Source organism: Myotis davidii, unplaced genomic scaffold, assembly GCF_000327345.1.
Source record: "Myotis davidii unplaced genomic scaffold, ASM32734v1 scaffold251, whole genome shotgun sequence".
NCBI lineage: Eukaryota > Metazoa > Chordata > Mammalia > Chiroptera > Vespertilionidae > Myotis > Myotis davidii.
The window spans coordinates 841,298-853,155 of NW_006282378.1; the positions used below are offsets into that span (position 1 = coordinate 841,298).

At 50.9% G+C, this 11,858-nt stretch overlaps 1 protein-coding gene across 1 annotated transcript; it reads right to left on the reverse strand.

Moving 5' to 3' along the window:
• Positions 1–4,342: 4,342 nt before the first annotated feature.
• FCRL6 (Fc receptor like 6) lies at positions 4,343–11,362 on the reverse strand. Its single transcript, XM_006779359.2, is given in 11 exon segments — positions 4,343–4,422; positions 5,033–5,098; positions 8,459–8,584; positions 8,998–9,149; positions 9,151–9,277; positions 9,424–9,512; positions 9,514–9,708; positions 10,178–10,299; positions 10,345–10,381; positions 10,383–10,437; positions 11,344–11,362. Coding segments are annotated over 11 exon segments (1,068 nt in total).
• Positions 11,363–11,858: the final 496 nt, after the last annotated feature.

Below are 11,858 nucleotides of genomic sequence, written 5' to 3' on the forward strand. Positions count from 1 at the left end.
GAGGAATGAAAACGCAGGCACAAGGCAGTCTTTGGGGATAACCACAAAGGCTGGTTCCTTTCTGGTCCCCATCATCAGTGTTTTCTTCATGAGTTGTCTTGTCTGTTTTTTTAAAAAAATATATTTTATTGATATTTTACAGAGAGGAAGGGAGAGGGATAGAGAGTTAGAAACATCAATGAGAGAGAAACATTGATCAGCTGCCTTCTTGCACACCCACTACTGGGGATGTGCCTGCAACCAAGGTACATGCCCTTGGCCGGAAATGAACCTGGGACCCTTCAGTCCGCAGGCTGATGCTCTATTCACTGAGCCAAACCGGTCAGGGCTGTCTTGTCTGTTTTGACTCTTTACAAGGGGCACCTGTTTATAGAAGGTGTGGCAAGGGCTTGGGTTCTGCTGGCACTTCCTGGTTGACCAGTGAGGACCCTGCACTTCTAGGTGACGTGGCTTGTGTGGCTCAGTCATGCTGGCACAATGAGAGAGGCACAGGGGATGGGGACCCGATGCATTCTGGACGTGGACTGGACAGGTGATGAGAAGAGGAGGAGGAAGAAGAGGATGGAGAGGGGTTAGAGTGGGAGAAGGGAAGGAGGAAAAGGGAATAAAAGAGAAGTGAGAAAAAATGCCAGCATGGGTTATCTTACTAGTTCTCTGGGCCTCTCTGTCTTATCCACTGTCTTTACTCAGAGCAGAACCCCAGGCAATTAAGTTTCCAAAGGTGAGTGGATGAGTGTAGTTCATGCTTGATGGAGTATGTATTTCGGAGGTAGACCAGGCTTTTAAAACTGTAATGTTCATACAAATTGCCTGGAGACCAGGTTCAGATTCGGCAGTCTGGTACTGGGTCTGTGTCTGCCTTTTTAATAAGTTCAAGGGGAAATGCTAGATGTTTGAAGCTCCTTTCATTCCAGGAGTTCTCTGAAAGTGCCTCCTACTTCATAGGAGAGGTGGGTGGGTTTGGTGTAGGCCAGCATCTGTGACAGGGACTCGCTCTGTGATTCCCGTGCAGAGGCCTGAAAAGCTGGGGCCAGGCCCAGAGGAGCAAGTTTACTAGTAACTGATCCTTCATTGACCACTCAGACATAAGGAATGTGGGCGCCTTAACCAAACCAAACCAAACCACAGGCCCTGCAAATGATTTACACTGGTCAACTATATGAAAAAATAGCTTATATAATCTTAAAAAATAGATTCTACAGCCATGTGTCTCTTTTTAAGTATGTAAGGGTGAAGTGAGTTTTCTCACGTACTCCTCACACGAAGGCTTTGGACTAGCCTCGGTTCCATCCACCTGGAAACCGGAAAGGGTTTGCACGTGAAGGCAGCATTCGTGGTGCTGGCCCCTAGTCTCACTGAACCTCAGAGCCCCCTCAGCCCTGACCGCACCAGCAGCTTGAAAGTTGGAAATGCTGTACAGGAGCGGCCCACGGCCAGCCCTCTGGGACGTGCAGGTTGATGAGCTCTCCTTACAGGGTCAGTTCCTCATGTTGGGACCATCCCATCAGTACTTCATTGACACTTCCAAAAATACTGAATATTGAAAACTTCCTAAGCAAATACTCTCAAGGTTTTATTATTATTATTATTATTTGCATAACTAATTCACTTCATTGTACTGATGGGGCGGTCATAATAACCTGGCCACTCAGTGTATACAGAGAGAAGGGACTCTGACCTTGCACTTGTTTGGCAATAACACATCCGTGGCTGCTGTGGCCAGTTCACTGCTTGAAGCTGATGTGTGCGTGGGGATTGCCCTTCCCTCACCTTTGCCTATTCTTCGGCTAAGAGGGGGACTCAGAGTTCGTTCAGGTGCTCCTTGAGTTTCCTCAGAACCCCGACCAGGACAAAGGGCTCAGAGGCTTCCTGAGTGCTGGGCTTGGGAACTGGAGGACCCAAAGAATGGGCTGGGACCCCACTGGCCTCCTGGGGAGCACAGGAGGCTTCGGGGTTGTGTGTGTGCTGGGAGGACATCATCACCAGGAGAGGACCTCCTTGAAGTACCCAAGGGGATCTTTGCAGACCCTGCTTCTTACATTCAGCCCTTTGGCTGGAACTCACCAAGATGCAAGCATTTCATCTCAGCGTAGATGTCAGCAATGACCTGTGGGAGAGTTGGGTCGAGATGAGGAAGCAGATGGAAACGAGAGGATAAGGAAAGGGCAGGAGTCCACTCACCGTTTCCCCCAAGGTTGACTCCACAGGCCTGGCTGAGGGGAGCAGGGAAGCACACTTGGGCCAGGGCATTGGTGTTCCCTGCACATCGCCCCCCACCTCCTTGCAGCTGTCTCCCTGGGGAGAGCACAGACCAGCCCAGGGGGCACTGTTCCCCCTTTTACTCCTCGGGACCCCAACTCTCAATCTGCGAACAGGCAGGCCCGGGAGCCGGGAGACCCGGGTCTCCACCCAGTTAAACCACAGCAGCTGTGTGACCCCAGGCCAGTCGCCTGGCCTCTGAGTCACCGCTTCCTCACCAGGGGGTGGCGGTAATAATGACCGTCTCACACGGCCTTTAGTGAGAACCGAGAGTGATGAACTTGTCAGAGTTCCTTTAAAAATAACTACATTAGATGCTCAGTGTGTACCAGGAACTCTTTAGGAGAGAGGATTATGCTATTCTATTAATCCCACATCAGTCCTGCAAAGTAGGGAGTATCGATTCCTTCTCATATGGAGATGAGAAAACCAAGGCTTGGCGAGGTTACTCACTCTACAGTCACTTCCCCAAGAGGTGGAACTGGATGCAAATACTGCACCTTTGCCCACGTGGAACATCCTCTCGATGAGAAGAGACCCAATGGCCCTCCCTGCTCTGGGTTTCAGATCCCTTCACCTGCACGCCAGGGAAAGCAGCCGAGAGCATGAGTGGGGAGCAGACCCCCCCCCCCTCCAAAATCATGCGTTCACCTTTGCTGCCCTAACAGGAGTAAAGCAGTCACATTTCCTTATCTTGCCAGTGAGAACCATACATTCTTTTTTTTTTTTAATATATTTTATTGATTTTTTACAGAGAGGAAAGGAGAGAGATAGAGATAGAGAGTTAGAAACATCGATCAGCTGCCTCCTGCTCATCCCCCACTGGGGAAGTGCGCGCAACCCAGGCACATGCCCTTGACCGGAATCGAACCCGGGACCTTTCAGTCCGCAGGCCGACGCTCTATCCACTGAGCCAAACCGGTTTCGGCGAGAACCATACATTCTGAGGTTGGTTTCTTCTCTCCTTTCTTAGGGTTAAGTCTTCATTGCTACTCTTCTCAGGAAGGACCTGGGCCATCTGTCCTTTCCCATCTGCCCTGGGACATTTTGGGCAGAAACCAGTTGTGCCCTGGGGTAACTGCCCCTGAGTCAGGAGATTCCTCTATCCCAGTGGTGGGCAAACTCATTAGTCAACAGAGCCAAATAGCAACAGTATAACGATTGAAATTTCCTTTGAGAGCCAAAATTTTTCAACTTAAACTATATAGGTAAGTACATTGTTATTAACTTAATTAGGGTACTTCTAAGGCTTAGGAAGAGCCACACTCAAGGGGCCAAAGAGCCGCATGTGGCTCTCGAGTCGCAGATTGCCTACCACGGCTCTAGTGTCCTTTATGGGAGGAAGCAGAAACCCTAGGCTGACTCAAACCCATTTCACAAACCAAGAATGGAAATCTCAGAGCAGGCGAGCTATGAAAAAGCTCCCTTTTCTGAACGCCTATGACATACCAGAGGATCTTTAAGGTTTCTAGAACCCAGGTTCTATTCCTATTAATTAATAATAGTCTTGCAAAGCAGGCATTATCTCCACTTTATGGATTAGGCTTAGGGAGGTTAAATAACTTGCCTACTCACACAGTGAGTACCTTGAGTCAGGTTGTGAACTCAGTTGTGCCTGACTCAGAAACCTGCATCTCCCCTCCCTCTGCTGGAGAGAGGACCAGCCGCTCCCTGTCCCCGCCTTCCTAGCTCTAGCAGCATGGCTGGAGCCCGTGGTCTTCATGACTTCCTCTATAGCTGAGAATGTCCTGTTTCAACTTAGACTCTGGGGCAAAGACAAATTGCATCATTCTCTTTTTTATTCCTCCACAGTGCCCAGAAAAGGGCAAACGTTCCCTAGTTAGGATGGTAACAGTGGTGGTGGAGATGATGTTGAGGTGGTGATTATGGTGGTCACAGTGGTGTTTATGCTGGTGAAGGAGATGACGGTGGTGAAGGAGGAGACGATGGTGGTGAAGGTAGTGGCGGCGGTGATGATAATTTTGGTCACAAATGGTAATGGTGATGATAGTGGTAGCGACACCTCACCCTAGAACCCAAACTTCCCCTTTACATGAGGAAACATGTTAAGTTTGGCCCAAGATCACTCCCCTTCACTCTTCTTTGGGGTTGTATAAATCACAGAGTAGATAATGCCTTCATCTCTTTCATTCAGGTAATGAACTGAAAGAAGGAATGAGGCTGAAATAGGATCTGCCTGACTGTCCCACATCAAGATATAAGTCAGTGTCGTGGAGCTAATGATGGAGGGAAGCCAGTCAGGGGCTCTGTTGTGGCAGCAGGACGTGTTCATTAATGTGGAATATCCATCTAGGCAGGAGGCGCCTGGTCCTTGCAGCAGATTCTAGCTGCCACTCCAGCTACTCTGTTCAAACTAGAGGTTGGCAAACTTTTTCTGTAAATGAGATAGTAAATATCTTAGGCTTCGTGGGCCATAGTCTCTGTTGCAACCACTCGCTCTAGTGTGAAACCAGCCAGACACAAACAAAAACAACTTTCTTTACAAAAATGCATGTTGGCAGGGATTGGTCCATGGCCACAGTTTGCCAAACCTTAGTCTAACCACCCCCTGCCTTCTCTCCTGGAGGTCAGCTCCCTCCTTGCTTCCCTCTCCCATCCCAACTCCACAGCACTTGCTTCTCAAGATCCATCTGCTTCCTTCCCTGGATGACTGAATCCTGAAACTCTGGCTCACAGGGCTCCCTTTATCTCCTCCCCTTAAGAACCCCTTCCCTGCCTTCATGGCAGACCATGGTCCTGCTGGAATCCTTACCGCTGGCATACAGTGGGTGCTGCTCTCCACCTGGGGCGTGGGGCCGATTCAGGGGTGAGAGGGGCCCTAGGAAATACAAAAGCAGCAATTCACCAAATACCCTCAGAGAGTAGGCTGGGCAGTGGAGACAGAGAGGCTAAGAGAAAAAAATGTCAGTGGAGGCTGCTGGGGGGCCAAGGCTGGTTGGTTTATAAGGGCCAATTCACAGGTCTGGACATGGTTAATTTTTATGAGATGTTTCCTTTGAAAAACACCCTAGAGGGTAGGGTGGCACCATGGGAATCACAAACTGGTAAGAGGCAGGGTCAGAAATGATGGGGTACACTTTGCATGGAAAGGACCCAGACCCACCAGTTGGGCTGCTTTTTAGAAGGAGGAAAAGCTAATAACTTTGTACATTATATACCAGACACTGGGTTAGGGAGTTCAAATTCATGCAAAGCTCCTAATCCAGTGACCAGTACATGGCTGGATGTCTAAAAGACTTCTTTTCCTAATCATTCAGTGTCTGTTTTTCTTCACAACCACCTTGCAAAGGTTGGGACTCTTTTCTCCATTTTATAGATGAGGAAACTGAGGCTCAGAGAGGTAACTTCTCCAAGATCAACCAGTAAGTGGTGGGGACAGAATTGGAATCCAGGTTTGTATGCTTTTCTCCACTAACATGCTGCCCTCTGGTAGCAGATGCTTCCAGAGCTTTAAACATTAGCTCTCAGGTTGGAAACTGGGTCACATGTGGATTTCAGAACGCTTGGCTCATGACCAGTGTCCAAGAAATAGTCATTAGCTCTAACTGGGGTAAGATCTGTGGAAATGGCGCCTCCTGAAATACCAAGAGGACATTTATGGAGACTCAGAGAGGCCCCTGATTATTAAAGATCCCTAATGCTCACCTGTCAGGGCTGTGTTTCTGAGTCTTCACTCAATAAGGAGCTCTGTGAATTTGACGGGAATCTGTTTTATGGGAATATAACAACAGGTAGTGAAAGAAACCCTTTTAAATAAAGAAAGCAGAACATCTATGCCTAGGTAAGTGCTACCGGAAGTGGACTCCTTGCACGACCACATTCTAGTTCTGGTGATACCATTAGTCTAGCTCTAGGTCAAAACGCTTTGAAAATCGCCTTTAGAGGTGCAGTCTGTTGAATATCTTTTTTTTAAACTTTTAAAAATATATATATTTTATTGATTTTTTACAGAGAGGAAGGTAGAGGGATAGATAGTTAGAAACATCGATCAGCTACCTCCTGCACACTCCCTACTGGGGATGTGCCCGAAACCAAGGTACACGCCCTTGACCAGAATCGAACCTAGGACCCTTCAGTCCACAGGCCGACGCTCTATCCACTGAGCCCAACCAGTTAGGGCTGTTGAATATCTTTAGTGGTAAATATTTTTGTTTGTTGAGGAATAAATATGCCACGTGGAAACGGGGAAGGGTCTTCCAGACCCAGGTATGGAGAATAAAGCTGTTGATCTGACCGTTTTGCTTGTGTACTATGGGACTGGGCCTGAGGGTGCACCAGAGTAACATTCTAAAGAAGGCTTCGTGTCCCTGAGACTGAGGTCAGAGGACATCGCCAGGAGTCTTATTTTCATGAGAGACAGGCGCTCCCTGTGAGGGTGGGGGTGGGTGGGGAGCCAGAATCCTCACACGAAGAGGGGTGCTCTTCACTCCCGATGAAAGGCACCTACCTCTTGAGGACCTTTCACCAGTGACTGCTTCTCCACCACCTTGTCTGGGCCGGTAAGGAGCCGGCTGTGCCGTGTTGCTTTGCCTTGAACGCTCTGACTCAGGGGTGAGTGCACAGAAATCCCCGGCCAGGTTGGCCAGGGAAAGGAGGCTTTGTTACAGAGGCAGGGATGGTAGAACTCACAGATCTTCAGTTCATGGCCCCATCTCCAGCTGCCTTCCCATCTAACTCTGGACCAGCCTCACCTTTCTCTGACCACACAGGTGTCAGACTCAAGACTAGAAGGAAGGGAAGTGAGGATGGGCGGTGGGACAGACAAATAGTGCTAAGTTAAGAAGGGGAGAGGAAGTTGGAGGCTGGACCAAGCCCTAACGGAGGTGCCCGGTGAGGTGGGGGACTGGTCTAGAGCTGGGGAGAGACCCTTTCAGGGGTCCTGGCTGATGGTCAGGAAGGAATACTTGGGTTGCATGACTGGTGGCCTTTCTCAAGAGTAGTTTGGCTCAGATCCTGGAGAACTCACCACAGATTCCTTAATAGAGAGAGCTGCAAGCTTGAATAAATACATCTGGGTCTGAGGTCTATGAGCGCCATTACTTTTGCCCTTGACAAGCGGAAAATAAGTATGTTGCTCCTGGAGTAAGTGGATAAATGTGAAACTCTGTAGGCGGATTTGAAGGCCTAGAAGTAACCTGGCGCCAAGTAGCTTTGGCATTGGCAGACTTAACCATGGCCTGAAGCAAGTAAGGGCTAGAGTTGGCATAATCATGTGGCCACCCAAGGTGATGGATTTGAAAGCCAAATTTGATGCCTAATTATTATGCCCAAGACAGGAAGAAGAAGAGAGTCTAGACTAGAGTATCAAAATCAATAGATTACCTAAAGTGCAATTTATCTAATCATTTGCCCTCTTTTTCTCTAAAGAATCCTCTACATTCGAATTTTAACAAAATTTTGTGTTTTTTTCAATGACTCTGATTGGAAGAATTCATGCCCAAGTCAGGAAGAAGAAGAGAGTCTAGAGTATCAAATTCAATAGATTACCTAAAGTGCAACTTATTCTAATCATTTACCCTCTTTTTCTCTAAAGAATCCTCTACATTCAAATTTTAACCAAAATTTGTGTGTTTTTTTCAATGACTCTGATTGGAAGAATTAGAGAATGAAGAATAGGAGAAAGGGCCTCTTGGGGAACCTGCCCTGTCACCTGCTTAGCCTAGACTGGTCCAGGTAAGAAATTAGGAAATAGCAGCGTTGGGACCAGGTCATTGGTCAGTTCTCTTTTGTTTGTGTTTCCTTGTGATGAGTTAACACCCACTGAACACTGACCTAGGGCACAGCACTGCCCAAGAGTGCGTGTGCGTGAGTATGCGCACACACTGGAGTTCTCAGTTCTTCTTTCTCTTCTGCTAAGACCGGAGCTCTGCTGAGTTTAATGAGAGAGTTGGAGGCCTTGGGGTTTTTTTAGTCACCTTGTCTGAGTTTTGTCCTTTGTGTGCCTCTGTCCATGCCCTAGTGTGCAGTCGTCTGTCTGTGTGCGTCTCTGGGTGACTGTGTATGTGTTTCAGAAGCTGCTAAGGGTCCCGCTATGTATGACATGTGACAAGAAGTCCCTCTTCCCACCCCATACCCAGGAGAAGAAAGCACTGGATCTGTCACGCTCTGGCATTCCGAAGGCTGGCCCGTGTCTGGCATAGGGACTCATCACCTAAGAAATTCCAAAAGAGTTACTGACCAGTTTTTCTCCAGGGTCTGAAATAACCCAGACGTGCAGCAGCAATGACCATCACAACAAGCAAACTTGCAGACAGTGGAGGAACCAGACAGTTACTGCTGATCGGAGGGGACAAGGCATGAGGTCCTGGGGGATGAGGAGGCGTGACTATGCATGTTGAGGATGAGATTCAGAAATGTGCTCTGAACAGGCACAAAAGAGGCAGATGGCTGGCATGAGGGGTAAGCCCATGGCCTGGCCTGCACACGCCCTGGAGATGGGAATCAGGGATGACTCAGAGGAGGCCAGCAGGGAAGGGCAGTTATTATGGAGGACTATGTGGCCCTCGCTCTGTGCTGCCCATTCTCCATGGACTTCATTGTACCACCCCCCCACCCCCCCGTTGGTTCAGTGAATAGATACTCCAAGCAGGGTTCACGCTGAGTCGTGCAGTGCCTGCTATGGGCTCAGCACTGTGCCCACCTGGTGGGAGGTACATGGGGTAGTGGGGTCTGTCCTGGCAGCATGGGGCTCAGAGCTGGGTGAGGGATAAGATGGACCATCCAGGGAGAATGTCTCAGGCTGACTTGTCTCCATGGAGACCCTGCTCTCAGCCTCACAGGTGTGGTTCCCAGCATCCTGCTCTGACATCCTTGGGAAGAGAAGGGAGAAAGCTTCGCTGTGGGGGGCTGAGCAGTTCCCCCAAATTTCCCTCCAGGTAGAATGAGTACAGGATAGGAGGGGAGCCCCTCTGAGCCTCACAGAGGAGCTTCACCATGTCCCCCACAGTAAGGCCAGGGGACCTGGAACTCAGGATGAGCAGAGAACAGGACACAGGAGCTGGGGCAGCACCCCAGGTGAGAGATCAGCTAAAACATCAGGACTCCTGGCTCCACCTCCCTTAGAGAACACTCCCCCACTCCCAGGGGGCCCCACTACCCAATGCCCAGACCCCTGAGGAATATCTCCATCCCTCCTCCACTTACCCCACATCCTGATCTCCATCTGGGGGCTCTGTTTCTGGACCATGATGCCCCCAGGGGCTGCCTCACACCAGTAAACTCAGAGTCTCCCCCATGGCTGCTGGGATGCAGAGCTCTGAGTGGAGGCCCCTGCTCTACAAGGTGCAGCCCTCCTTGTAGAAAGAGAAGAGGAGCCATGAGGCTGGCCTCTGAGGGTGGAGTTTTGTCTGGCATCTCAGGGTCAGGGGGCTTCCCTCATGGGGCTTGGGAGTGGGGACGATGCTCAGCATAGGGGGCAGGAAGAGTTCTGGGGAGAAGTTAGCCCACTGCACAGGAGGGAAGAACTACACAGTGAGGCCCCAGGAGGCTGAGGGAGACAGGATCTGGCCTGTCACCTCCCCATGGGCTCTGAGGCAACTCCCACACAGCCCCAGCCCCTGCATCCCAGAGCCAAGGGCCTTAGAGGACATCTAGTCCCCTCTGGTCTGGCCCAGGCCTCAAGAGGGGGATGATGAGTAGCAGAGCTGGTTTAGGGTATCTTCCCACCCCTCTCTTTCCCCTGGCTCCTGATGTGTCCTAGATGTGGGGTGGGGAGGTGGGGGTGGTGTCAGGGCATGTGGACAGCATCCTGGACAAGCTAGGGCCCTGTGGATTGGCCCTGCATCAGGGGCAGCCAGAGGGAGGGGTGCTGCCCAGAGAGCCGCTGACGTCTGAGACCAGATCCCAGAGCAGCACCTTCCTCTCCTCCAATCCCCCAGCTGGTGACTCAAGTTCCCCTTGAACTTGAGCCATGGCTGTCCCTGAGGTGTGTCTGCCCACGTGTAGGAAGTGCATCGCCGCCCTAGTGCAGCTGTACTGGCCACTGTTCCTCACTGTGGCTGTCCCATGGTCAGAGGCTGGCTAGCCTAAAGAAATGGAGGGGTTTTCATCTGTGTAGACCTTCACCTGGGACAGGGCTGAGTTCTTCCTTCCCTGGTATCCCAGTCCGGATGTCTCCTTCAAACATGGGGTTTGGCCAAACCTGGAGGGACATCTGGACTGTGAGACCAGAACAATGTCCCCCTGGAGCTGCAGGACCCTTCAATCCTTTCTCTCACTGTCTCCCAGCCGAGGGCCTCCCACTAAGATGGAGGCCCAGACAGCACTCCGCAGCTGTCCCTGTCCCTCAGTCCCTCATGCCAGGCTAGAACAGGGTGGGACCTTGAGTGCCTTTACTCCCTTTTCCTCTTCTCTCCTCTTCTTCTCTTTATTCCTTCCCCTCCCCTCCCCTTCCCTATTCTCTGCAGCTTCTGTCTGGCCTCCCTCCCTCCCATCTCCTTGTCTCCCTGTGTATTCTACTTCCCTCTACCACCAGGCCAAGCTTGGGTCAAGTTGGATTCTCTCCACCCATTGCTCTGCCTCACTCCTCCTGACCCGATGCTCGCTCCCTGAGGTTGGGTTCTTAGGCCCTGGCTACCTCAGGGCAGCTCCTGCCGCCTCCAGGGAGGTGCTGGAGGTGTGTGTAGCAAGCGCCACAGCCTGGGCTCCCTGCCGCCTGCTTCCCTTGTCAGGCTTCCCCAGGCCCCGCTGCTATTTCCACTCCCTGCAGGAAGTTTTATTTCCATTACAGTCATGGGAAGGGCTCTATAATTTCTGTCCTCACTCCTAAAACGCATTTTGTACCCTGAGGGGGATGAGAGAAGAGCCCCTGGAGACCCTGCATCATCTGCGGGGAAGCCCCAGGCTGGCCGTCCTTCTTTGACAAGCCAGACACTATGGGTCCCAGGTGGCCCCAGGCGCCAGGATGATGGTCCGAGCATACTGATGAGGACTCAGATAGGGAGACTTACCATATCAGCTCCTTGGAGAGGCCCAGCTAACCCTCCTTTGCCTAGATCTCCTTGGGTCTTTAGGTCCCACTCCCCTCACCCTGGAAGAAATGATGCTCAAGGGTAACTAACTGACTGAGGTGCCTGGCGTCCATGACTGCTCTTTCTAGCAGCACCAATTGTTGGTTTGCATTCTCCCTCCCTGGCGTCACAGAACATGTCCTTGAAGGTCAAAATGATTATAGGTCAGAATCTTTTCTTACTTGACAGAAAACTCTGTGGAGGCCAGTGGAACAGGATGGACAGGAGGGCAGAGAGCTGAGGGAGAAAGTAGGTTGATCTGCAGACAACACACCTGTTTCTCTGACCATGAAAAGGAGAGAAGGGAGACCTTGGCTTTGATGAATGGAGAATACAGGAGCTCCAGGCCACTGCAAGGAGGACACAGAGGCCAGACCACTGCAAGGAGGAGACAGAGGCCAGACCACTGCAGGGAGACAGAGGCCAGACCACTGCAGGGAGACAGAGGCTAGACCACTGCAGGGAGGAGACAGAGGCCAGACCACTGCAGGGAGGAGACAGAGGCCAGACCACTGCAAGGAGGACACAGAGGCCAGACCACTGCAGGGAGGAGACAGAGGCCAGAACACT